We start from the raw sequence: 27,770 nt of genomic DNA on the forward strand, positions 1-27,770 counted from the left end.
TCTTCTAGGACAAAATTCCTTCTCTTAATAAGACCCCCATTGAAATAACCAAAGTCCCAGAGCTGAGATGCAGCTGGCCCATGTGCCCAGGAGAGCATTTCAGAATACTTTTACCCAACAGTTGGTCTGAGATCAAACAGACTTGGCATTGCGCTGTTTCCTGGATAACACGCCGTCATTATTTATTCATCTGAATCAAAGTGCTTGATGTTTTCATGCCATCAGTTAGACAGAGCCATATCGTCTGCCTCCCCTCTTTTTTTTTATTAATTTGTTGTGTTTCAAGAAAGTTTTGAAGCTGTTGCAGTGGGAAATCCATAGCTTAAGTGGCAGCTTGCTCATCTTTTATTTATTTTTGTAATAATCTCGTTGTTACTCATTCAAAGCTCCAAGAGATCCTTGTCCTCAATCAAAAGTTTCATGTTTGGATGAGGCTGTAAGGATGATTTCTAGAAGAAAAGCATGTTTTCCTGGCTTTCAATAGGTACTGTCATTTTTTTTTTTTTTTTTGCTTTGTAATTTAAAAAAATATAATGTGTTTGGTCAAAAGCAAGTAATTTTAAAATTTATTTTTATATTTGGATTAAGATGACCATATAAAATTCTCAAATTTTTTTCATATTTTTAAAAACACAAACACAGGAATGTCAAGCCAGTGGGAGAACTAGCAGTGAGATGTGATTAGGGTGATTTTTGGCCTGTTTCCCATCATTCTTGGAGAGAAAGTGGTTTTTTCCCCCCTCTGAAAAATGGTGATTTTCTCTGATAAATCTGTTCCCTTTTCAGTTTGGAGGCTTCTTTGTTGCAGAAAGAAATTTGTAACTCAAAGTAGATGCTCTTTACTTAAATGCTTCTCTATTGGAAAAGCATTTTTCCATAGAAATAGAGTTTCAATAGGAAATTTGCAGTCAGCTGTTCCCCATGACAGGCAATTCTGCTCCCCCTTCCCCTCCAAAGGGTGGTTTCATACAGAACCTGCACTTCTGCAGATCCATACCAGTGCTGTGGTTTTATAAGCACATTTTCCTATTTTGAAATGTTTTCCTGTCTCCTGTTTTTGTGTAAAACATCCTCACAAAGAGGGAGGATGATTAATTGGAAACTACAGAGGAAACTACAAAATCAATTGCACTCAAAGAACTGTCTAATGCAGAAACTAAACAAATAAAAACCCCCAGAGGATTATATGGCTTTTTTCTCTCTCCTTATTCAGGCTCTTATTTGTTACTTGGAAGATTTTTTTGACATTAAACTATAACCTTTTGTATTTCACCTTCTTGGTGCTCAGCTGCACATTATCTGTGAACACAACAAACAATATTACAAAAATAGCTGAAAACTGTCTTGATGGACTGCAGAGTTATTGGGATTCTTTACACCAAAAGGAGTTCTGATCCCCAAACTCACTGTGCTTCTTTATAAAGTTAATCCATAAGATTTTCTGCTCATAAATAACTGTGAAATGACTGAACTTTAAAACATAAGACATCTTATGTGCTAAACCTCATGGAAGAATAATCTCTTGATAAATTTAGTTTTAAAGTAACGGAAGCATAGATGATTGCAATTCTATTTTCAGACATGCACGGTAAAACTTTTGTATTTTGTTTGTAGCAGTTTAAGCCAGGACCTCTAAATGAAGATGGGGGTGTGAGAACAAGCAGGGTTGGTGCGGTGAGCAGCCCTGGCCTCGGGTTTGGAGGGAGTTGTGTGAAGTTGAACCCAGATTGTGTGAGATTAAATGTGAGATTTGCGCTGGTTGGTGCTGATGGCCTCGCCAGTCATGTCAGAAAGTCTGGAAGAGCAGGGTCTGTGTCTCTGCTCTCCATCTGAGCCACCAGAAGCAGAGAACTCTGAAACCATCAGATCTGGGATCATTCTGTGTGCATTGGGTAAAACAGAGACAGTGATGTCTGTCCTATCCAGGCAATACCTAAATAACAGATACAAGTAAGCCAGGCACTTTGGGCATGTAACGAGAAAGGAGTTAAGATAAATCAGCAGAACTCTATTTTTTCACCACTGTGAGGCTAAATGTGAAGCATGTGGACTGGGATTTCCCATTACTTTGTTAATGTGAGCATTCAATTTAATTTCGATTCATCTGGGAGAATCACAAATTGTAAGAATTGAGAGGATCAGCAATGCTTTTAATGGTCCGATCTTTCAGGCTTGATGTTCTTCTTGCTTGGGCCTCAGGGCTGGCTTGCAGGCTCTCCTGGGAGCTCTGTGATGGTGTTTTGCACAGCTCCCTTTGCCAGCAACATCCCTTCAGGGGACAAAAAGGTGAGGCAGAAGTCAGAACTCAAGGACCTTAGGGGTCTCTTCCAGCCTAAATGATTCTGTGATTCTAAGCCATGCTGAAGGCCAAGGCTGCAGTGCAAAGCTTCAATCTGCTCTGCTGTGAGCGTGTCTTCCAGGACATCCTTCAACTTCTTTGCAGCTCAGTGGCTTGGAGAAAAGGGAGAGGCACAATTTCCATAAAGGATGGTGTGGATTAACCTTGTCTGGCTGCCAGGTGCCCACCAAGCTGCTCTCTACCTCCATCCTCCTCAGACTGGATTAACACACCATAGATGGCTGTTAAGCAATCTAATACACAAAAGATGGTTAATTGGCCCTTGGAGAGTGTGAAGTTTATCCTCGAGACAGGGACAAGGGGAATCTGTGAAATGCCATCTGTGGGATCTCAGGATCTGAGTCCTGAGATGCCGAGCCACCGAGACCACCCTTGGGGGGCTCGGGAGTCCTGGAATGTTGCCAGAAGTGTCTGGTGGCAGGACTTTGACCCTACACGGGAGACGACACCTGTATGAAGAAAAGAGGACTTCACCGGGGTGAATGGCGAAGGGATTAGTTAATTAGAGAGTGAGACACAGGGTTTAGGATTTATGTACAGGGGGGTTTAGAGAAGTAAGATGGAGGAATTGGGGTGTGTCCTGTCCTTCTTCTTCTTCTTCTTCTTCTCCTCCATCTTCTTTGGTGATGGTGGCACTTTTGGATTGGTTATTACTGAAAGTGCACTGGGTAATAAGAACAAATGGTATTGGGGAAAAATGATAAATATTGTACATGTAACCATGGGTATAAAGATAGGTGGCTGTACGGAGGGCGGCACAGTGTGCTCATGGCTGACTGCTGAGCAGACCTCTGTCGGGCTGAAAGAACATCTTTTAGATAAACATTTAATAAACATAAAAACCGAAAGAAGAACTGAAGCCTCTTCTTGTCCTTCGATATGCGGGCTGCCCCAAGGCCACTCCGGGCCTTTCCAGACCCTTCAAACAGCCGCAAAAACCCGACAGCCATCCAAATTTGCTTTTTTTCTTTTTCCGCTTCATTGCTCTCTCCTTTGTCTGACAGTAGAGATAGGCTGGAGAGAGCTGGGGTCTAAGACAGCTCTTCTGGAGCTAGAAGTTTTGGGAATAATTTTGGAAAGAAAGTAGAGATAGGGAAGAGTATTTTGGAGCCAGGCTAAACATTTATGTGGGAGAGAGGAACAATGCCATCCCACTTGTTTTCTCTTTAAAATCATGATTTGCTTTGTTAAAATCTGCAAGACAAGCCCAGGACAGGAATAGGAAAGTGGCTGGAGCTAGGACAGATGTGCACTTTCAGCTCTATTTTGGATTGTTTTGTTGTGATCCCCCAGGAGTCATGGGTGCCACTAGCCCACATTTCACTCTACTTTTAAAAATATTACCTCAAAACTACTTCTGCCCATGTAACTGTGCAATCCAGACCTCAAACACCCTGTTAATTTGTAGAAACACAATGTAAGGCATTAAATATTTTCTAGATTTGTGAGTCTGTGGTGAGTCTGAGATTATCAGGATAACCTGTGTGACCCCAATTCTGAGAACAATGTGGTTGTCATTGACTAATTAAATGTATCTCATTTGTTAAAATTGAAGATCTATATTATGTTCCAAAGTAATTGTGTGCACTGGAAAGTTTTTGTAGAAGTGCTGGAGTTTGCCACACACTGGAATGGAACAGATCTTGGTCCATTCCTTTGCCAACATGGGGTTGGAGGTGCCTGATCTCTATTTTTTAAACAAGTCAAGGCAGAATTGAAAGTACCACACCTCACACACTTTGAACCATATTCCACAGTGGTCTGAATTTTGGGGGGGGACATCTCTATGTCCAGATGTCCCTTCTCTGCCAGAGAGAAGCAAACAGGCAAATGTAGACACAGAGTTCCCAGGTACCTACAGGCACATATCAAACCAGAATTTGGCGTCACAATAAACAAATTGAATCATCAGAAGCCTTGCAAGGGTCTAAAGCATAGTTATCTCTCTGAAGTAGACATTGAAAACAAGAGAGATGACTCATGCCCTAGCAGTGCCTATTTCTCCCTGAATGTGTAACATCCTGCGCTTCTTTGGTTTGGCTAATCTATTCCAATCCATCAGAGAAGCTACATTTTAGTTGATTCATTCTATTCTGAGAATATGAGGCTATTTCACAAGAGTTGTGTGTCCAATATATATATTTTTAGGCAAAATTATCTAGAATACATTATTTACCCTGTCTAAGTTTAGGAACTACACTTTAGGATGGATAAAGATGGATGTAGAGAGGAGCAGGCAATACTTGAATCATTAGACTCATACATGGCAGATTAAAAATTAACAGATCTGATCAAAATCTTCCATTGCCTTTTCAAATTTGTATTTTTAGTTGGAATTGTATTGAAAAAGCAAAAAGAAAATCTGAATGTTCAAGCAGTACATTTTGTATCATTTTAGGACTCTGTTAGGGTAGGTGATAACTCATAGATATAATGTCATCTGGGATCTCTTAACCCCAGTATTTATATGCATATAGGAAGAGGTTAGGTCAAAATATTGGATGATCTCTCAGAGGAGTTGCTGTTTATCACTGCTATTAGTAATCACACAATCACATCACAGAATGGCCTGATTTGGAAGGGACCTTAAGAATTACTTTTTTTCCAACCCCCTTGCCATGGGCCATGACAACTTCCACTAAATCAGGTTGTTCAAATCCTGTCCAACCTGGGCTTGTACACTTCTAGGGATGGGGTGTCCACAGCTTCTCTGGGCAACCTGTGCCAGGGCCTTCCCACCCTCACAGGGAAGAATTTCCTCCTAATATCAAATCTAAACCTACTAATTTTCACTTTAAATCCAATCCTCTTTCTTCTACCTGTACCTGTGCTTGTCTAAAAGCTGCTCCAAGAGAGCTGGAGTGCAGCTTAGGCACTGGGAAGTTCTGCCAATTCTCCCTGGAGACTTCTCTTTTCTTAGCCAGCTATTGCAGCCTGTCTCCATAAGAGAAGTGCTTTAGCTCTCTGACCATCTTTGTGGCCTCCTTTGGACCTGCTCCAACAGGTCCAAGCTTTTCCTGTGTTGGGGTCCCAGATGTGGATGCAGCACTCCAGGTGTGATCTCAGACCTGAGAACCTTCTTCCACTTGCTGGTCACACTTCTCATGATGCAGCCCAGGACATGGTTGGCTTTCTGGATCAATCAAGTAATGAAAAAAGTTATTTTTAGGAATAATGTTCTTTGGGTTGTTTCTTTTTTTTTTTTTTTTTTTTTTTTCTTACAGAAAGTGCAAGCAAGTTCCCAAAATGTGGAGCTAGTGCATTTTCCATTTCGAAAACACCGAGCATTGATACCGTCATTAGATATTTCCCTTTCACAGGCCACTTGGTGTATTATTTTCTGGTTTGCTCATTGACTGTTTGGTCCCATAAGCTAAATTAAGCAAGGAGCCACAGCAGGGTTTGCAATACTGGGCCTCTATTGTATCCTTCCAGTGCATTGTGCCTCAGGCCCAGCTGAGAATTACCAACCACTCGAGCATGCACCGGTGACACATAAATGCATGTTTGGATGTGGTCTGCTAGTAAATGCAATGTCCCCAGCAGTTTTGTTTGGGTGATTATATTATTGCTAATTAACAGAAAATGTCATGACTTTTGGAATAGAATTGTTTGTGCAATGAGTTATTTACTCTGAAAAATCCTCCCATGTGAAAAGATGAGGAAATTGTACAGGGGAGGATGGGAGGGGTGCCTGGGGTTGCCACGGGGTTCTCAGAAGCGTGAGTCTCATTGGCATCAGTGGGACATAGCCAAAACCACTCCTGGTAATGTGACTCACTCGTCTACCTCTAAAATCATCCACATTTACCACTCTTTAAATGCTCCTCATCATTTGCTCAGATGCACTTTGGGTTTTAGTTAGTGTCAGGAGAAATAAAGTTTAATTCAGCTAACCTACCAGCAAAATGTAGTAGCTGGAAGGCGGCAATCTTGGTGATAACATTAAAAGGCTACTAGATATTTCAAAAAAAAAAACCCAATGAAAAATCCCTGGCTGCTCTGCCTCCATGTTTCTGTCAGACTAATTTACATAATGGTTTAGAATATTATGTAATTCAAATCAAATCACTGTCAGTCAGCACCAGCATCCATTGCATCTTTTCCATGGAGCTACACCGAGTGGCTGAAGTAAACTTCTTTGAAAGGAACAGCAGAAGACAAATAACTCAGTCTCTCCAATGCCAGGGGTCTGACCCACTTCCTGTTGCCGCCACACAAAATATTCCCCTTGACTGACACAAGCTGAGGATTGCACCCCCAGAACCCATGTAAGCTCTTAACTCTGATTCCCAAACTTGGCAAACAAACCCAGGCGGTTTTCAATCGCAAACAGGCAGAATATCCCTCCCCTCTGGACAGCAATAATCCCTTTCTGTCTCTCGGGGGGAGGAAGGGGGTTAAAATCTCTTCCATCAGAGTAGGAGAGCCACCAGCTTTAGCCAAATAGTATTGCCAAATTTACAGTGCACTGTATATGAATATGAATAATGAATCAAATCTTCAATATATTCCAGCAAGCATCAACTCCCTGATAGATTCCTCTATCCTTCCTGAGTCTCCATCACCATTACCTGAAAAGATAATTTTGCCAGTGCACTTCTAAATCTGTGCCTTTTTATTTTTTTCTCTTTTGTATTTTGTTACCAAAGCAGTGAAAATGTTTGCCAGTATCTGGGGCTCCATTAAGAGCAAAAATTATCGAAAAACCACAGACAGAGACCCTGCATCCTTGTCCAGGGTCACCCACCATCATAGACAGAGATGCTTTGCATGGAACAAAGAAGAGAATAAAGTAGTAGTGACAAAATCTCACAGAACCGGTGTGAATGTCACTTGAGAGTTATTGCTGTGGGCAAGGACGGGTTTGTGAAAGGTTATGTTTGCCTGGAATAAAGCAGGTGGGAGGAGGAGAGAATTTTCTTGGCTGAGGCATAGGAAAAGGATAGAGGTAGAGAAGGATGGGAAGCTGGGTATGTTGGAAGCGTATGGATAGAGTGGAGTTTAATGAAGGAATTGGTTTTGGAGCAAAGTGCTATTGCAGACTGGCAGGACCCACTGTTTCACCTCATATCAGCCAAATGCAGGGGGGGGACCATCCTCCTATATATATATATATATAAAATATATATTTGGGTCTGTCTCCCCAAGCCTTTCACATCCAATTTTTTCTTCACTCTTCATCCTCAGCCTCTTTTTGTTGCTGTCCCTTAAAAGAAGGAAAACCTAAATGGCTCTATTCACTATTAAAAATGAAGTTTAGTTGTTATGTCATGTTTGTCTCTTAATACAGTGCTTCCATTGTGAAAGAGGCCCTGGCTTTGCTTACAGAGTTTCATCCATCTCTCTTAATGTAAACATGTCAGTTCTGATGATTGGCTTTTATGAGTCTGTCTGTTTTCTGCTGATGAAATGTGTCTCCATAACTTAGATGGGAGGGATCAGGAAAGCCTTACCTGTAACTGTGGTAATACATCAGCTCTCCAGACGTGGCTCCTTCTTCCCTAGAAGCATGCAGCCAAGATTTTGCTGTCTAGCCTAAAGCTGCCTTCTCTCTCTGGCATAACCATCCCATAATGGCACCAGAATATATTTTAATAGCTGTTTTACAGCTTCCTTTATCCGTCTTTATGTCTTTACAAAACACTCTGTGAATAAAATGGACCAGATTTGATATATTTTATTCATGTGAGCATTCAAAGCACCTAGTGGTGTGAGCACTGTGTATTATGTTTGGCACAACATGGAGTTTCCTTGCAGATTTCTAATTTCTTGTTCAAAAGCTACTGACTTCATCCTGAGCTGAAAGCATCCCTCTTTCTTGGTAGCTCTTTCCAAGCTCTGTTGGTTCAGAGTAGCAAAGGAGAAATCTTTCTGTGTAGTTTATAGTAAAATAACTCTGAGGCCAATTTCTAGTTAGTTAAAATAGACATGAAAACCTATTGGGTGCAAAGGATTATAATTCTCAGCAAAATATAGAGATCTGCTTTGGTAACTATAATGTGCTGTTTCCCTCTTGCTTATTTATGTCATTTGGTTGCAGAGTAATTTGAAATAAAGACACCTGCAAAGAAAGCAGAATATTTTTAGCTCACTAAAAATATTTATTTTATCATAAGAGAAGACTTAGTGCCAGCATTTAATTCTTGGCAAAAAAATTTATCGTTCCCAAATACCCTTCCAATATCAGGATGAAATATTCTGAATTCATTTCCTTTAGCACATGTTGGCTTTCTGCAGACTTTATTTTTTCAGTAAGTCATTGGCAATGTCAGAATGCCATGATTCTGATGAGCGAGCAGCCAGCAAAACCCATTAAACTGGATTTGAAAGAAGATACTGCCTAGGCAGGGCTGGTCATGACAAAAGGCCTGTGGGTCTGTGACTGAAGTTTTGTTTTGGGCATTTTGTGCTGTTTTGGTTTGGTTTTTCCCAACAATTTGAATGCAGTGAGTTATCTTAGATATTTATTTTTGCCTATGGTCAGCATCGATGGTGAGCAAGAGGGCTTGTTTTGGGAAATGTGTTATGCAATGTCATCTCAACCTGCAGGCTGGCCTTTTACATGGGCAGCAAGAGGAATTCTGGCTCACATCTCCTCCTGTGTCAGCTTGGGCAAGTTTCAACACTGTGCTTTGCCCAGGAGAGCTCCAGGAGCTGAACATTTCAGCCATTTCTATTAGATTTTTGTGGAATACCACAGTTTCCCCCTGCAGACCAGCCATGGGAGCCTGCCTGGTCCCCACCAGGCACTGGGTTCTCCAGCAGCTCTTTTTGCACCTCCACCTTGGAGCTCACCCAACAAGATATTTCTGGTTGGACAAGCATTTGCAGATTGCCTTCACAGGGTGCAAAAAGCTCAGGGTTTTCCAGCTCCCTGCAAGCCTGGTTACCTTCTAGGCCACTAGTTTAATACCTCAATTACACACTATCTGGTGTTCATGCTCTGGTGTGAAGGTGCTCTTTTCAAAGGAAACATTTCTAGCCAAATATTCTGGGTCCTAAGAGATCAATTCCCCAGGTGTGACTTGCCTGGGCAGAGCTGTGCTGATTTATGCCAGCTGGAGATGTGGCTGATTATGTGTGTTAAGAACATGTGCTGCAAAAACAAGCATTGTTTGTGGTCTTGAAAAAATTATGCCTGTTGGAGGAAAAAGAAACAAACCAAATATCAGCTTAAGCAGAAGTAACGAGTGTGCTGTGTAAATTTTTGAGGGCTGCCTTGATGTGAGCACACAGGCCCTCAAAGTGTGTGCTAACAGCAAGTGAAATTTTTCAGTTAAAAGAGAATTTCCCATGACAACTCCTCACTGTGGAATGTGAACTGTGGTGTAAACATAAGTGGATTAAGTCTCAAAAGGTTGTTTGTTTGTTCGTTTGTTGTCAGTAAAATTATGAAGTGTGTCTCAGTCACCTAGACTCCTTTAGTTTCTGCATCTTTTTGCAAAACTTCTTTATTTGATTTGAATTAAAAACAGTTCTCCATGAAGTCATTACTTCATGGCTGGAATAAAACTTCCATGTCATCCCATATCAACTTGTCTTTTTAAATCTGATTAGGTGTTTTTGTTTATATGTAAATTTATGCATATGAATTTATTAATCTAGACCAGTGACATTAAATTAGATGTGTCATTGCTCTATTCTTTATTTCCCTAGCCTACTATTCTCATGTTTTGCTGTGCTCTGCAGGTCAAAGAAAAATGCCAAAGAGATTATATGGAAAAGGAGCGTGTGGGGGGAAAAGATGACTGTGCTCCATGTAGTCTCTGACAGAAAGAAAACCCATCCACATGACTGTTCTTGTTACCACAGCAGTTAGCATGCAAAAATCATTATTTAATCACAAACATTTCTTCAACAAAAGGAGAATTTAGGGCTGGGATTAGTGTTTTGTAAGAGTTTGGACTAGCAGAACTGCAATGCAAACATCCCTCTCTCCAGCCTGTGGTCTGCAGTAGTTTCCTGAGTGGCATCATGGAAATCAGAAATGAGGACAATTCTACTCAAAATGATCGTGACCGTAAAAGACACTTTCACAACCTTGGTCTTCCAGTTTGGTTCCTTTATTACCATTGCCAAGGGCCTGAAATATAAGCTCATGAGTCCTTGGTACAAGAGAGGGACTTGCAGGGCACACAGGTGATGTTCTGAGAACCTGAAAGATATCTTGAACTGGAGTGGCTGAAGCCCATGGCACTAAGGTTAAAACTGCAATGGAAAATAGCATTTATCTTTCTAAATAAATGCCTGATTTGTCTGCTCTCACTTCTGGCCACACCAAAGAAAGAATTCTTCTTGGGGCTTTATTTTCATATGCACGTTTTGTTTACATAACCAGTGCATTTTATCAGCAACAGCCGATGCTAACTGACCAAGCAAAAGGGAAATTTTCATTCTGTGCCTGGTGATATCACAGAAACAATGTGTTTGAAGCCTTGTACTTCAAAAATATGCCTGTGAGGAATGGAAAAATCCAGGCTCATATTGTAAACACGTGAGTCACAACAGCTATTATCTCTTAAGAAATGGCATTCCAGCCCTTTGATTCAGTCATTGATGATTTCCCTTTTTAACTTGTGGTGCTTTCTTACCCTTTTAAGAAACATCTGGGCTAACCCTGGCTATTTGTAGAAATGTTTGCAATTCACAGATTAAAAGAAATTAGACATAGAAAGGACCCATGAAATTATCTTGTCCATTTCCTGAAAGCATATGAAATTGAAAAAGAATTGTGCTAAATATCTATATATATTAAAATGTGGAACTTCAGCTTATATACAATATGAAGACAAGACATGTCACCAATTTTCAGTTGTAAGGGTGCTGAAACATACTTTTTAAAAAAGAAAAATTAAATAGTAGACTAGAAAAAATGCTAATGAAGTTTGTGTAGGATTTTCCAGTTCTTTTTAAACAGCTACCTTTCTGGAAATTGTAGATAAAACTGAAAAGATCTGGATTTGACCAGTTTGAATTTGATTCAGTTTTCTAATGAGAGAGAGCTTTAAGCAAAAATAATTCCCTTTAGAAAAAATAATTAAAACTTCTGATGCCGATTAGGTTTTTTGGGCTATTTTATCTCACTCACCATCCCCTACCCGTTTGTTTCTCTTTTGAGGAATAAAATTGAGTAGTTCTGTTGCCAGAATGGCTTCTCCTGGAAGTCTTTAAGGAAGTCTGAGACTGTGTGGATAAAGCACACATTTAGGTTTCCTTAGACTGGGAAGAGTGTTAAAGTAGGACCAGCATAAGTAGCTTTTCTTTCTTGCACACAGATTCCTGAGTCAGAAACTTATGTTTAAAATCATTTATGGATCCTTTGTCACAGCTCTGTGATTTCATTAGAAGTTTTTCCTGTCTCATATTATTAAAACAGCAAACAATCATTCCCCATCCACTGCCTTGACAGAGCTCATGATCATCTGGACCTCAACTATCAGCCTACAACGTTCTCATCTCCATTTTGGAGACCTCCTCCCTGCCCTTCCAGCAGTCCTGATCAGCCACTGGCTTTTGTTGTCCCCTTTCAGCACTGAGGCAGGTTTCATTATCGAGAAACAAAAATGGAAAGGACAAAAAAAATCTCAGAGAATTCTCTGGCCACCTGTATTGATGTCATTTATAGAAAGTGAAATTCTATTTACTGAGTCACAAAGCGTTGGGTGTAGGAAACGCAATTTGTGGGAAAGCTTCTAATTTCCTGTTTTTCAGGAGGAAGGGGATAAAATAAATGGCATGGAGGGGAGAGGGGAAAGGAAAAAGGAAAATAAATCTAACAAAAGAAGAATCTCAGAATACCCCAAACTCCAGGAAGGATAATTCATTTTAGCCCTGCTTGCTCAAACCAACTGTAATTCAGAGCATAATGTACAAGTTTCAGTAAATCATTCCTGTGTGATAGACTGTGATCAATGACAATTTAATGAATTCATTTTAAAATGAAGTCAGAATAGGAGAGACAGTAGTTATTTGAAAGCATCCTTTACTCAGAGAAATTGAGTCAATAAATATGCTATTTGTCATGCAGAGTCCAGTTAGAGTCTTGTTTGCTAACAAAAATGCTGTCATCACAGAGCCTAATAGACGCAAACTATCTGGAACTATCCATTGTAAATAGACAAATTCCATCCGAAAGCAGAAAACAAACATTGTGCCTGAACAAAGAGTGGGATCCTGCACACGTTGCTGAATGAAAGAGGGTAGCCCACCTCAAAATCTATTATTTTGTTTGTCACCAGGGTGTGTTCTGATGTAGTATCAATGGCCTGGTGGTAGCAAAAATACAAGGTCTGTGTTTCTCCTGTGAAATGAGTTTTAATTGTTGTGGAGTGAGGGCTTCTCTCGCTGGAAAAATATGCCTCTAAATTGCAAAATGCGGCTTCAGTGAACTTGGATGGATTTGTGCAGGCTGTTAGAACAGGGATAAGCTTCATCCTTTTTCAAACTGTAGTTTTACATTAATTTTCACAGCTATCCGTGTTGTTTAGTGCAGATACAAGAAGGCTTTTTGTTCAGCTGTGCTTTTCACGCTTGGTTTTATTCATGTAAGTTGAAGAGATGGGAAAATTCGTACTTGTTTTCATTCAAGCAGAGAATGGAAGTGTTAACATTGAAGTACCATCAGGACAAGGTGATCAAGCTTTACAGGTTTGGGTTAGAATCATAGAATAAAAGAATATCCTGAGCTGGAAAGCACAAGGATCATCGAGTCCAACTCCAGGATATTCAAATTGATCTTGGATTAAAGGAGCCTGGTGTTCAGATATGACAAGCTGGCAGCAGTGGCTGTTCAGCATCTTGGAAGCCTGGTGTGCTTTCATGAAGATCCCAGAGCTCTTCCAGGCACATTTGAGCTTCCATCATCCTTCAGATTTCAGGGTGTGGAGGAAAAGAAAATGCTCAAAAGTCCTGAGGAGATATCTTGAAGATGTTATTTCCTATCCCAAAGGAAAATTAAAATTATGTTACAGAAGCCTAAGACAGAGATTATGAAGTTTTTCTTTCTATGGGATTTAAAAATCTAAACTTGACCCTTCCCTCTTTAAATTTGGAAAAGAACAGCTGGGGCATTTTTAGATTTTGCATCATGTGGCCAGACATCGGCTGATTTAGATCTGCCTTGCAGTCATCTTAGGAACATTGTTCATCCACTCCCAGAGCTGCATTTTCAAAAATGAGTTAGGAATCTGAATCTCTGTGGCTTTCAATGAAACTTAAGCTTGTGTGAATCTAAGTTACTTCTTAGTTTGGATTTAGGATCCCAAATGACTGAAGAACTGAAGAATATTCCACAGTCTATCTATAAAGTCTGTTTAGATTTGATCATCTGTGATTTCTTATTGAAATTACAATTTCAGTCATTTTTGTTTTCCTTGATGTTCTATTAACCACATAAAAACAGATGAAGAGCTTCCTGATAATATATAATGAGTTACTTGGGGGTTGAGTTTGGTGGGGGTTTTTTCCATTCTGCTGGCTTTGTTCTTCTCGCTTTCCTCGCGCCACTAACTTCTGATAACTTTTTAAATTCCAGCTGTTTCCATTACTAGGAGTAAAGACCAGTAAAGACAAAGCAGGATGAAAAGATGGCTGACTTCTTGTTACCACCGGGTACTAACAGCTTCCACCGGTTCACGCCCGAGTCCTTGGCTGCCATCGAGAAGCGAATTGCAGAGAAGCTGGCCAGGAATGCCAAGCAGGAATACAGAGAGCAGCTGGGCGAGGAAGAGAAGCCTCAGCCTCAGTTTGACTTGCAAGCTTGCAAGAAGTTGCCTGATATCTATGGGACTGTTTCTCCAGAGCTCATTGGGGAGCCCTTGGAGGACATCGACCCTTTCTACAGTGATCGCAAGGTGAGCGCCAGCCCAAAGCTAAAGCATGACCTCTGCTTTGGGTGCTCTGCTTGTTATCTTTCTACAAAAAGTAAAAATAATCCTTTCCCAGATTAGGGATCAGAATGTTAGCTTGAGCAGGGTTCCCAGAAAACATCTAAGCAGGAGGGCAGAGAGGGATAAAAAGCATAATTTAAACTTGTGTGTTTTCAGATAACCCTGAGAATGAATATACAATATCTGAAATGAGCAGAGCAGCGGCTGAGTTAATTTAAGCCAGATATCTGCCCTATCTTGCCTTCTGCATGAGCTGTGGCTTCACAGGTCTGTTGTTTATCACTTAAGCCCCTTAATGTTAAGGGCTTCTGGGTGACTTGAGCCTTGTGCGAGCACTCTGCACAAGAGCAGGAGGCACCTCCACAACCGTTCCTGGAGAGCAGCAGCTCTGCTCCTGCTGAGGAAGAGCAAAACTCCATTTGAGATGACCAAAACAGAGCAGGAGGGAGGTGTGAGCAGCATGTGCAGTGCTGGCACTTTGCAGAATGGTGAACTTTGTCCCAAAGCGAGCATCACCTGATGAGGGATCACGTGCAGGCTGGACCAAAGCCACAGCAGTGCAAACAGCTTCTGTCAAAAGGCTGTTGACAGCAGAGCTGGGCTGGTTGCTTACTACAGATCATTCCCCTTTCCAAGCATTTCACAAAACAGAGGACAAAATAAAGCTTGGAAGCCCTTTGTTTTTTTAGACAGCTTCCAGTGTTTTCAGGTACTGCTGTTCCTGATTTTGGGCTGTGCTATTTCCTGTAAACAATGAATTAATGTGACCATAATGGTGCTTCTATTAAAACAGTGTAGAGATAGGTGTTAGAGCTACAGAACAAAAGTTAAATGGATAAAGACAAACAGATTACTTCCCTGGAAGGGCCAGAATTAATTTACCTTTTAATTTGCCTGCTATCCCTGGGCATAAGCAACAGGATATGGATTTGCAATTTTAGTACCATGAAGTTTTTAGACTCAAGGTGTGTGAATTGCTTAGATTTTATATATTGGGCATCTCAGTTCTGTCTCTGAGAGAATATTAGTTCCTCTATGCCTGGTGGGGCATCTTCAGAGCTCTGCAAATTGGGTCAGCATCAATTCACTTTTGTTTTTGGTTTAAGATAATTCAGAGAATTGTTTTTCTCTGGCCATATTCATCTGACCACAATGTGAGTGCTTCAGTGCCAGATCCTGGTGTGGAACTGTGCCTCCTACAACTTTTTGCTTGGTTAGACAAAATTGAGGGCAATAAAGTGTTCAAAGTACAACATAGTGGGATCTGGAGCACCTGGGAAGAAGAGCATCACATAATTTCTTCCCCTACATTTCAGTCTCCAGGTAATTTTTTATTTTTGAAGGTGATTCTGCTCTATTCCCAGCCCCATGGTGGAGGTGATGACACAGGACCCACTAAGGGTTGAAGAAAGAAAAAAAATACTTGGGATATTAAAAAAGGACAGTCAGTTCTGTAGGGAAGGCCTTGGACAAAACTTTTCACCAAGTGAGAAGGATTTGGGAGGTCTTGGGAGGGGGGAAAACTATGGGATGCTGGCAGGAATTTCCCAATGGGATGTGGGCTTGAAAAGCTGAGCATAAATGCAAATACTGAATGTTCTCATTTTCTGTTTTGTTTTCCAGACATTTATAGTACTGAACAAAGGGAAGACAATCTTTCGATTTAGTGCCACTCCTGCCTTGTACATACTTAGTCCTTTCCATCCAATCAGAAGAGCAGCAATTAAAATTTTGGTACATTCATATCCTTTCTGTTGATTTTCCTCCTCATGTATTTTATATGGGTTTTAAACACAGATGGATGGAAGTCAGAAACCATTTTATTTCATTAAGCTGTTTTAAATCTTCTGGCTGAATTTGCCTGCACAAGCAGAAATGCGCTCGGATTTTTGGTTTGTTTCATTTTATATTGTTATGTGAGCTATAAAAATGACTGTATCACACTGCTGGCATCAGAGAATGTGAACTGCACTGGAGAGTCTGGTGAGTTTACTCAGAATTAAAAGATGGGAAGGGACTGATCATATTTACTGAAGGGAAAGTGGGTGTAGTACCTCAGAAAGGAAGGCAACCAGGGGAAATCTGCACTGATGGAGAGCTTTGCTACCAAAGCCCTTCAGCAATCCCTCCCCGAGGTAAAACACTGTGACACTGTCTGGAGACAAAATTTAATTCTGAACTGCTTCAGATCTGATTTTTTTTTCTCCTGAAACAGAATATTTCAAAAATTGTTTTGTGAATTCTTTTCTAGTTTGTTTATTTGGATATGTTATCCAAAAAAGAAAAAAGGCACAGGCTGTCCTGCTGGACTTTTCAATGGAAGGGCAATGCCTGATTTCCTGTAGCTCTGGTTCTAAAGTCATGCAAGACAGGCTGCAGTAGTTGGTTTTGGCTTGTTTTTTTCACACAACCCCAAAAGCATTATATTCTGACATAGTCACATCTCTCTGGAAGGCCAAACTGACCCAAATGTTCAGCTTTGTGTGAACATTACTAAAAACACACCTTTTTTCATGACTTGGCTGCTTTCTCTGGGGTGCACATGGGAGACCAGGCAGTGATAATTCAAAGACTTCACATGCTGCTCTGATCATTCTGTGATGTTTTAGTGATGGAAGTCCCTCATCTGCAATGCTCATGTCCACCACAGAGAATAAATGAATACTAAATAGGTAGCATCTTAAAAAGATTGGTTAATTATCAAATTTCAGGGAAAACAAATAGGGAAATAAATTAGATTCCCACTCCATACAGGGAGGAGGAAAAAAACAAAAGGTGATACTATGATACTATAGATATTCTATCAAAAGGAAAAACAGGTGAAGCTTCTGATTGAAATAATTCTATGCAAAAATGAATATGTGTTATCAGACAAGATATTATTATGGTTACTAAGAATACACTGTAGAATTCTGCAGAGAGATGAGCTGGTGGATCAGATTTTGTGTGCACACAATGCATGCTGCTGCATACCCAGAGCCCCACCAGGTTTTTTAGGCACAGTTCCCTCAGCACAGCCTTGCTGAAGTTAATCAGGGTCAATGCATTTACCCAGGTGTGGCTAAAGTAAGAATCTGAAAATTGAGCTGCTTAGAAACAAATTGAGAGTATTGCCTTCAGTTTTGGAGCTTGTTCTGTCTTCTCCTCCCTTTTTTTCTACATTGTTTGGTGAAGCCAAGAACTCACAGGAGTGTGTAGCACAGGAGCTACGTGCCATTGGTAGCAGTTGAACAGAGGATAAATAATTAAGAAATCCTTATCACATTACTTCCAAGGATAAAGACCACAGAGGAGAGCATTTAAAATATTTGTCAGGAAAGGAATATGGTCAGATAAGGAGTGTAAGATTTTGGGGGTGGCAGGTCTCAATGCAAACATGAGTTTAGCTCCAGAAAGAGAGAAATTATCACCTTGTGTTGAAAATTTTGAGAGATTCAACAGCTCAGTCTTTAGGCACAGGCAAAAACTCCAGTCCCAGTGAGACAAGGAAGATCCTGCATTAGGCACTGATTTGTTTTCTGTCAATAAAGACCTTTTATATCAACCTGAAATACAAAGGCCAAGTGGCTGAGCAGGCAGTCAATATCCCAGGCAGAAAGGAGCCCAAACCCGCAGGTACTGAAGCAGATAATATCCCAGACATGGACCTGGGACCCAGAGCTATCCTCTTGCGTGACTGTAATCAAGCAATCTTTATTTTCCCCAGGGCAAAAGCCTAAAAGGAGCATTAGTAAATGCTGCCCTGTCACGTAAATATCTGTAGCAGCTTCTTTAGTGGATGCCATATTTCAATTCCCAGCCATTGAGTGCACCATGAAGGCCAGCAGTGGAACAGAATAGAGAGGGCAGAGTAAAATCACCCCATAAAGAAGCTGTGGGGGTCACAGTTCCTGGTTAAGTGGCTGTATGTGGAGTTCTTCCTCTGAGATGTCTGGCAGGATAGATGCTGTGTGTTCACTGCTCATCCAGCCAAAACTGAGCAATAGAGTCTTTGAAAATACACCATTCCAAGGGGAAAAACTCCCACAGCCTCCTAGTAATGTTTATAACAACTAATAATGTGTCTTTAAACCCCTTCTAGGTATTTCTCCTCTTATTCAGGGTCTATAAGGCCTCATGGATGGTCCAGGCCCACATGGCAGCCCAGAATGTGGCCCTACTCCATTCCTGTCCCAGAGGACATGGAGGATTTTATCCCCAATGGGATGAACATTTTCTGTCTTCTGCATCATTATTAGCTATTATTAACATCTTTATTAACTATCTCCACCTTTTAATGAGACTAAATTACTGGTAACATTTCCTTGATGCCCTGTGTTTTTAAGACTCCTCCCCTTCTTGCCTACAAGCCAAGGACCATTCTGTGGTGTCCTTGGTTTCTCCAAGCAGTTTTCTAGTCTGTATAAAATCTGTAGCAATTCTAATTTCTAGTTTTTCTAGGTTTTATAGCTAGTTATTCTCACTTTACGACTCATCCAGGCTGGAGTTTTGGTAAAAATGACCTTCCTTGGTGCTAGAATCATGGATTTTGGTGCATCAGAAAAAGAAAAATAATCTTCTTACAGAATTTCCAATCACTGTCCTTATTTTCTGCTTGCAGCTTTCCTCCCATCCTATTTTGCACACTTTCCATAAGGCAAAATGAGATCGTGTGAAGCACCAATTATACATTCTATTCATTGGGACTAACCTTTGCTTGCACATATTATGCGTAATTTGGCAATGATCACCTAAAGAGCCTCTAGTATTCAGTCTGCTAATTAACAATTATCCATCATAATGAAGTCTAGAATAGAAGTGTGCTGTGTTTGACTCGATATCTTTGTGCTAGGAGATAAAATTTATAACTTTTAGAATCGGTTTGTGCAAAGGCTATTCTGTAACCTCAAATTGGAAATAATAGGCTTAATTTATTGCAGAAAGGATCCTGATGAGTAGCTTAGTATATTTAGTTTGTAGGCTTTGGAAAATTTGATTTAATAGCAGTTCTAAGATAGGGAATGGACAATGCTGCTAATACAGCTTATCTCAGTTTTATCTTCTTTGCTTTGTCCTTTCTGAGTAGATCATCATCATCATGGACTTTTTCTAATGCAAACAATTGCATTCGATTTCAGGTAGGAATGCTAATTTTCATTCTGTGGGGATTTCTGTTTTTTCTTTCTAATTTAACACAGACCACTAATTTTGGTGCATAACCAGCTGAAATGTTTCATTCTTTCATGTTCTTTGTAGTTTTCAGTTTGATGATGAAACGCAGATTGAATTTGTAGTGTGTTTCTTGTCCCAGAGCTGACCCTTATGTTTTCAACCTGTGTTCTCTGGTTTGTTCTCTTTGGTGCTTGAATAAGGAGATGATGACACCTGCCTGTAAGAAAGCATTTGGGAAACCTGTTAGATTCAGTTTGTATCACAAGGAAACAGGCATATAGAGATCAAACCAGTGACCCTAATTACCAATAGAGGAGTTTATTTTCTTGGAATTGATATATGCTATTTGTTTGACATGGTCTGAAGATAGCACTCTGCTTTCCTGTGCTTCATCCACAGCACTTCACTAGAGTTGAAAAAGTAATTCTAGGCTAGCTGGAACTTAATAATTATGTTAACAAGAATGAAAAAGCTTACAGAAATATATCTGAAGCTGATGTGAGCAAATGTGAGCGGGTATCAGACATCCTTGGCAGCCCTTCAGTAGGAGATGTTGGCCCAGAAGTGGAAGATGTTTGTGAGATGAGCAGTCCCTGCGAGTTCAATTACTGCCTTCTGTGGTGGCCCTGGGGAATCCTCAGGTTGGTTACTACCAATTTAACCTTGCAGTTGCTTATGTGGCCCATTGGAAAACGTTCCACTCTGTATTCAGCAGAGATTTTTGGCTCTGCAAGAGGATAAATTTAATGCAAACATTTCAGGACGTAGGTTTGAAACTAAATCCTTCAATCACTATTCTCAAACAAAAAATAACACAAACAGGATCAACTACAGAGATGAAAAAACCCAAACCAAACCAAACTTTTTTTAAAATCTTTTCAAAAAAAGGCAAAAGAAATTTATTTTTGGGTTTTACTTATATTCCCTGTGGTCAACAGGGGAAAACAGGGTCCCTGCCTGTTGACTGTTTTCCTTTGCCCTTATCTTCTGTAGTTAGATTTTCCTGGTTGCATGGGACCAGTTATTGATGCAGAAGAATCCCATCGTATTTTGTAATTTTTTTACAGAAAGTGGCATGTACTTTTAGGAGAGACATCCAGTGAATTATGTTTTCAATTTCAGGAATTTGATTTAGGGTGCTTTTTATGTTTATGGTTTCAGCTTAGCAGCCAAGTGTGTGAACTGTGCACTTGGGAGGTTGTTTTAGCCTCCAAATAGGGAATCTGGTCCCTCAGCAGAGGCAGAGAGCCCTGCAAACCAAGGCTGCCTATTTGCCCAGCACATTTGCAGACCAAGCCTTAAAATTAGTGCTCTGAAACTCATACTTGCTTTTGGTGAAACTTTATGCTGAAAACGAGACCTCAAGCCCATTAAAGAGATTAGAAAGACCAGATTTGTAACTTTCCCCTACTGCCTGAGAAATGTTTCAGGATAAAAAATGAAGTGGGAATTTGCAGACACAGGTTTTTCTGTGGATACTTAAATGAGACTAATCCCTCTTTTCATACAAAGTTGTGCACCTATGCACATTGTCATCTGACCAGCACAGCTGTAAATTTGGGGTATTGTACTTTCAAAGGACTGCAGAGTCAGGACTTTTGTTTACTGTATAAAGTATGTTTAAAAGATATAGGAAAAGAAAAATAAAAAAGCAGGGAAGGTTCCCTCATTTTTCTATGTTTATATAATGATTTGTCTCCTTATGCGCTTGCAAACAAATGCTTATAGTTCTTAAGGCAACTTGCAAATTGTGATTGAGCTGTCACATCTTGTGTGAAAAGACAAAAATTTATGAAATCTTGTATCAAATGTGTTGTTTTCCTTAATTTGCCTCTTTACATTGTTCAGTATGTTTATTATGTGCACTATTTTAACTAACTGCGTGTTCATGGCACAATCAGAGACTCCGTCATGGAATAAATATGTTGAGTAAGTATTTCCTTTACAGCTGCCCCATCCTCACCTCGGCCTTCCTCTTCCTTTTGTTGTGTTCTTGTTTGCATCTTGTTTGCTATTGTCCAATTTCTTTCCAGCAGTACTGACGGTGGTGTCTGCCCTCACAAAATGTTTTTCCAGGTAGTTGTTTTAGCCTGTGAAAACTCCCTTAGTAAGCAAAGTAAATATTTTTAGTCCATGAATCTCATGCTTATTGCCAAAGGCACCTTTTATGCCACATCTGGATGAAATCACGTATTGAGGACAATCCTGTTTGAAACTTGTCAGCCTTCCACAGTTCCCTTGCAACAGATTTGATGGTTGGACACATCAGAATAGGCTGATGGAGCTTAAGTTGAATTATTTCAGGGAATAGTTCCTGAACTGACTGACTTCTATCCTTGATCTGAAACTTAATGGAAGTAAAACTTCCTTTTGGACTGAGCACAGCATGAGAAGTGTTCCCCTGTAATCATTGGCAGGAATACTTTATGAGTATTAAATTATCTAGGAACACCTCTATGAGAATTACTGTCTTTTTAGATTGACAAGCCTTCAGGAAAAATAGCAAAGGTGCTTCATGAAGGGGGTTATTTTTTGTTGTTGTGGGGTTTAAAATAAATTTTTAAAGGGGTTAAGGGACCTCAGTGAAATGAAAACCCATTTCATTTCTTTAAGTTGCTTAAAAATATTCCTTTTAGAAACAGATACCAGATGCACAAGCTAATCAACCTACAGTGCATTAAACAATTATTTTGGCTCATTGAACCAATCAGAACACACTTTTTATTTTTGACTGACATATGATAAATGCCATCTGCTGCTGCATAGCCTGGTGGTTGGTCTACCCAGGGCTGTAAGAAAAGACAGTAAAATGCCCTTATTTAGATTCCATAAAATCATGCAGGGCACATCTTCTAGGCCATAAATTACTAATTATAGGCAGCACTGAACCAAATATTTCATCCCATCACAATAACATCCGAATCCCAGGATGTTTCATGTATAGTGTGGTATCCTCAAGTATGTCTGTGGCTGTCCTTTCCCCTGATGTTGTCCTTCTCCTATTGAAAAATTTCATCACCATTGCCACAATGTTTTCTGCTGAATCACAGACATCTCATCCACGTGATGATCTCATCAAAATTTGGCCAGTTGGTGTACAGCTGGGAATTCAAACATTCTGGAGGGAAATGCCATAAATGATAATATTGTGTCTTCTGCAAGCAGGAGAATTTGGATGATTTTATCAATGCATCAAGCAGAGCATGCAGAAAACATAGAGCAGAAATGCAGATGGACTCATGCAGCATGGAGTGAATCCTTCCATGTTTCCCCTTCTCCTATGTCCCCTCATATCTCTCAGCTTTTCCTCCTCAAGTGCATGGAATGAAATCAAAGTCAAGTACTTTGGAGGAGCAAAATAACCCAATGAACTGTAATTCAAATTGATTAATATTGGATTTGGAGAAGATACATTTAATCCATTTTGTTCTGCTGTTTCAGAGACTCACAAGGGATAGAAGAATAACCTTGTGCAAATATTTGTCCTAGATCTTCCTTTAAAGCATTTTTCTTACCATTTTGAAAAAAAAAGGAATCAATTCAACTTTCCCCCATTAATTTTTTTTTTAAGAACCCTGACTTTTGTTGTTAAAGAAGCTGTTCAGTTGCTGGAGGACTTTCCCCGATCCATTTAGAATTAGACGATGATTATACAATCAATTAAACCCATCTGACATGCTGAATAAATACAAGTGCTTTATCATTTTAATGAGCTTATGTACTGTTAAGTATTTTTTTTAGTTCTTTGCAATGTGTTTTCTGTGTGTATTGCTAAGTACACATGCTTGAAGAGACTGTCACATGGGTGACCTATATTCGAAATACCAGAGCAAAGCTAAATAGGAGCTGTGAAAAAATTGGGTACAAGATAATGCTCAGGTATAGGGCCAAAGAGGAGCTGTGAGACACATTTAATGCCCACTGCTGCACCGCAACTGTCAGGCTAATCCCCATTTTAAGATGAAACACACTGAGATTTTATAACCTGTGAGTAGTACTACAGTGTGACATGATGGCAGGAGGGCATGATATCTGTGTATTTGACCAGTTGCAGTTCAGTGTAATAAAGCTAAATATATTTTATACATAATGCTCTTCCTTATATAGCCACTTTCAGTTGCCACTTTCAATTGTTTCTACCAAACAGGAATCTGAACTGTTACAATTTTTTTTTAATATGTGATGGCACCAACAGATGTTTAGCACTGAACAGAAAACCCAAGCTAGTGTTTCCACTGACAGCCCTTCACATCATGACTTATGAGATTTGTGTTTTAGTGAATTTGAGGTGTTTGAGGTTTTTTATTAGGCTTTGGTATCATCTGCATCTTCATTAGGAGAAAAGGAGTAGGGAATGCCCATGGTAGACACTAAACATTTATTTCTTTTGTTAAGATATGGCCTAGAATACCCAGTCCGTTGGGCTAGGTGTCGTGGGCAGCAGCATTAAAAAAGAGCTGTTGTATGCCCTGTACTCTCTCTCTGATGGCAGGTAGAGCCCTGGGTGAGTGCAGATCTGAGAGCTATAAATCAGAGGCATTACTGTCCTCCACAGAGATTTGGCTAAATTTTATTACAAGTGTCATCTTTATTATGAAAGGTAAGATATATGTTCTAGCCCAGATCGTCACAGTCAAGAGGCTGTTGGTAAAAACTTAATTTACTAGGTTGAAAAAAAACTATCCTTGTGTCTCCTTTACTGTCAGACAGGTAAAAATTACTACATACAGTAGTCAGGTGGGAGTTTTTCAATTATTTTTCAGTGAGGGCATTTTGTTGTTTAATCCTCAAGGCTGGTGGGATTTGCCAGGGATAGATAAACACAAGGGAAGTTGAAGGAGAATTACCCTTTCTAGCTCATAAAAACAAGTGGTGGCATTTTTTTAATCTCCAAAATGTCTTGGGCAGGAAGAGATGAGAGGTATGAAGGGAACAACCACTCTCCTCCCAGCTGGAAAAACAAGGAGTGTGGCATAATGCTGCCCAGAGAGGTTGTGGATTTCCCATCCATGGGAGTGCTCAAGACCATGTTGGATGGGTCTCTCATCAGCCTGGTCTAGTGGAAGGTTTCCTGCTCATGGCAAGGGGGTTGGAGGAGATGATTTTTAAGATCTCTTTCCATCCAAACCATTCCATGATTCCCTAATCCACTCTTGCTCCACTGGAGATGTCAGAGGTTCAAAAGTCCCACAGCCCAGCTCAGCAGTGTCATATCCATGCTTGACTTAATGAGTGAGGCTTCATCAAGGGACACCCTGTGCTGGAAATTATCTTCATTCTGAGACTGTCCTGAATATTTTGCTGCCTTACCTGTTCCTTGTTCCACACACAAGGCTGTTCATGCTCAGCCCAGTGCTGCAGCTGTGACTCACACGAGCAACCCCAGAGTTGTGCCCCTGCAGTTTCAGCTGTCTGCTGCTTCCTAATTCTCTTTCTTCTTTGGCCACTCTTTTCCCCAGGTATACTTTCACTGGCATTTACACTTTTGAGTCATTGATAAAAATATTGGCAAGAGGATTTTGCATGACAGAATTCACCTTCCTTCGGGATCCATGGAACTGGCTGGATTTCAGTGTTATTGTTATGGCGTAAGTAGCACTCCTTTATATTTTTCAAGAGAGTTATATGCAATAGAACTTTTTAAGTGGTTGTCTGGATGTTGTTTCTTTTTTTCTTCACTCAAATTTTACTGAAAATGAGAAAAGTCTGAAGTGTATTAGGAAGGAGGATTTTTATCCTGAGTGGTTTCAGAGGAAGAAGTCAGAGGAATTCTCAGTTCTGTTCTCTGAATTCACCACACAATTTTGGAGAAATTATTTACACTCTCTGTGCTCCACAGAGAGATCTGTTTGTAAAATATCTGTAATAATATCTGCCTATCTAATGTAGTTTTGGGAAGCTCCAGACCCCTGAATAGAAAGTGTTGTAAGTGTGACTGAATACCCACGTATTTAAATCCCTATTTATACTCTATCTATCCATCACATCATCAGGGCTGTTTTCACATCCCTGTTTTCACAAACCCTTTTCACCTGGAAATTAATTACTATTTTACTACAGAGAATTAATTTGTAGTCCTCTGAAACTTGTTGTATATCTTGGAAATAGAAATTTGGCCCCCACCATTATATTTCCCTTCAGCTGTATGCTTCTGCCTAGATTGTTAGAGTTCATTGAGGGCATGTGGGGTTCTGGTGCTGTGAAGAAGGTGATGGATTTGCAACATCCAGACAGCTAAAAATACACAGGGGTAGAGAAGCAGTCAGCCAGCACTCACAGGGGACTCAGGGTCAGCCCAAGCTCTAGCCAAAGGCAGAGGTCTGACACTGTCAGTACTCCAGCTACGAGAGAAATCCACATTTCTTCATAGTCACAAAAGAGAAAATTGTGCAAACAATGAGTGCCATCTTGAACTGAAAGCTGGTAGAGATGCATGAAAGGCTCCACTTCCTAAACACAGAAGTATCTGATCTGATCTCCCTGTTTTGTTTTTTTTTTTTTCTGCTTAATGATACCTGTATTCAGTTCTGGGTTTAGGTTAGTTCTTGCTGCTATCTTTAACCCCCATAATTCACAGCATTAAGTGTGATTCAAGTGTGTTAACACCAACATTGAGCTGAACTCCAGGGGCTGTGAAATTTGAATGGAACCAATATCAGGAGAGAATATTCAACCAAAATTAACTAAAACACCAGTGAGGGCCGCTGAAGTTGAAAGCACAACTCTATTAGGACACAAGGATCAAGACCAGTATTCGAGGAGACACTGGATGATGCTCTTGGTCTTCTGGTTTAGTTTTTGTTAGTCCAGTGAGGAACAGGGAATTGCCCACTTGATCCTTATAGGTCCCTTCCCATAGCTTGAGATATTTTATAATTCTGTTGTTCTTAGCAGCAGAACAGCTTGAAAGTGTGTAAATCCTAAGTGAACTTGCTCAGGAGCACTCCCAGTTATTTCAGTAGGCTTTGGATCTAAGCCAGCCCTAGGCCAGGTCCTGGTATCTGTTGCTGCATTCCTATGGATTTGGCTGAACTGACATCTGGCCACTATGATAAGCCTTTAAAAAAACAAATCAGTGCAGATGGGGAGAATCTTTTGGAGGTCAGCACACAGTTGGTATTTTTCACAGCTAAACTTTTCCTCAAGCATTGCTAAGTGCAATTCTCCTGCAACTTTTAGTGGCAGGACAACACCACAGAGTCACCATCCTGCTCTCCTGTCTCCTGTCCATCAGGCAGGTGGTAAAAGCAGGGCATAATCACCCATTGGTTTTTGAGTTAGGATGTGAGTTTATTTGTAGGTCTCAGAATTCAGCACTGTGTGGAGAATTTCTGTGCATCGGTTCTCGCTTTCCTAGAAGGAAGGAGGTTTCTGACAGGAGGGTAGAAAGGAGCAGAGAAAAGGGCAAGAGGAGCCACAGCTTCCAGCTTTCATCATGAATCTGCTTCTCCTCATCTTGTCAGCTTGGGCAGAGGTTGAAGCATCTCCCCCAGCTCTGGGGGCATCTCAGACTGAAATTCAGGTCTGAACAGTCAGTGGGGGACATGGTCTGAACACCCCTTAAATTGTCTCTACACCGTCTTTGGATGTTTGGGACATAGGGAGCAGGAAAGATGAGAATGTTTGCCCAGACCTTGAGGTGGACAGTAACCCACAGGGGAGTCATTCACTCCCTCTTGGTAGGAACCAGGATTTGGTGCCCACAGGTTGTGGGTTTGCCCCTCTTTTTTTCTTGTCTATATCTAGACTTGAATGGCCACTCAGTGCTCCAGCCCAAGCATCATGAAAAATCCTTAAATTCTTATGAGAGATTTGGGATTCTGTGCTTTCTCTCCTAACTACATTTTCATTTTCTTTCCAAATGATATTTCACATCTTAGTTAGAACATCCCTAAAACAGGGGGACCTACATCTGTGAACTAGCAGACTTCTTAATATAAAACTATTTTCCTTCAGAACCAGGATCCATTTCTATTGTTTCTTACTTTAGGGCATATTATACCAAGCTTTTAAAAACAGAAAAATAAATGGAATTCTGGATTAAAAAAAGAACTGGAAAAGTGTTTCTTTGAGCCCATAGGCAGCAGTGAGAGAGTTAAAAGTGGCTGCAATATGATCTTCATATGTACAATGAAACCTCCTTCCCAAGAATGCAAGCAGCAGATAGTACAGAGACTTGGATAATGGAATCTATTCTGATACGATTTAGCCTTCATACAAATCCAATTTGCAAGTAATTTAAAGTAAGATGGATCACACAGGTAACTCTGGTGTTGTCTGTGCTTGTAGCCTGTGAGCTGCCAGAGGTATTTCTGTATCTGCAAACAAAGATGGGCTGGGAATTCAAAATGGAGGAGCCTGATAAGGGG

At 40.3% G+C, this 27,770-nt stretch overlaps 1 protein-coding gene across 7 annotated transcripts in view; it reads left to right on the forward strand.

Moving 5' to 3' along the window:
- Positions 1–27,770, forward strand: part of LOC102069926 (sodium channel protein type 5 subunit alpha) — a 218,491-nt gene that overhangs the window by 28,125 nt on the left and 162,596 nt on the right. For all 7 annotated transcript variants that reach the window (XM_074547507.1, XM_074547323.1, XM_074547581.1 and 4 more), the window contains exons 2-5: positions 13,896–14,214; positions 15,874–15,991; positions 21,240–21,330; positions 24,861–24,989. In XM_074547507.1, coding sequence (XP_074403608.1) covers positions 13,948–14,214; positions 15,874–15,991; positions 21,240–21,330; positions 24,861–24,989 — 605 coding nt within the window. In that variant the 5' untranslated portion in view covers positions 13,896–13,947. The remainder of the gene's footprint in view (positions 1–13,895; positions 14,215–15,873; positions 15,992–21,239; positions 21,331–24,860; positions 24,990–27,770) is intronic.

Source organism: Zonotrichia albicollis, chromosome 1 (assembly GCF_047830755.1).
Source record: "Zonotrichia albicollis isolate bZonAlb1 chromosome 1, bZonAlb1.hap1, whole genome shotgun sequence".
Lineage (NCBI taxonomy): Eukaryota > Metazoa > Chordata > Aves > Passeriformes > Passerellidae > Zonotrichia > Zonotrichia albicollis.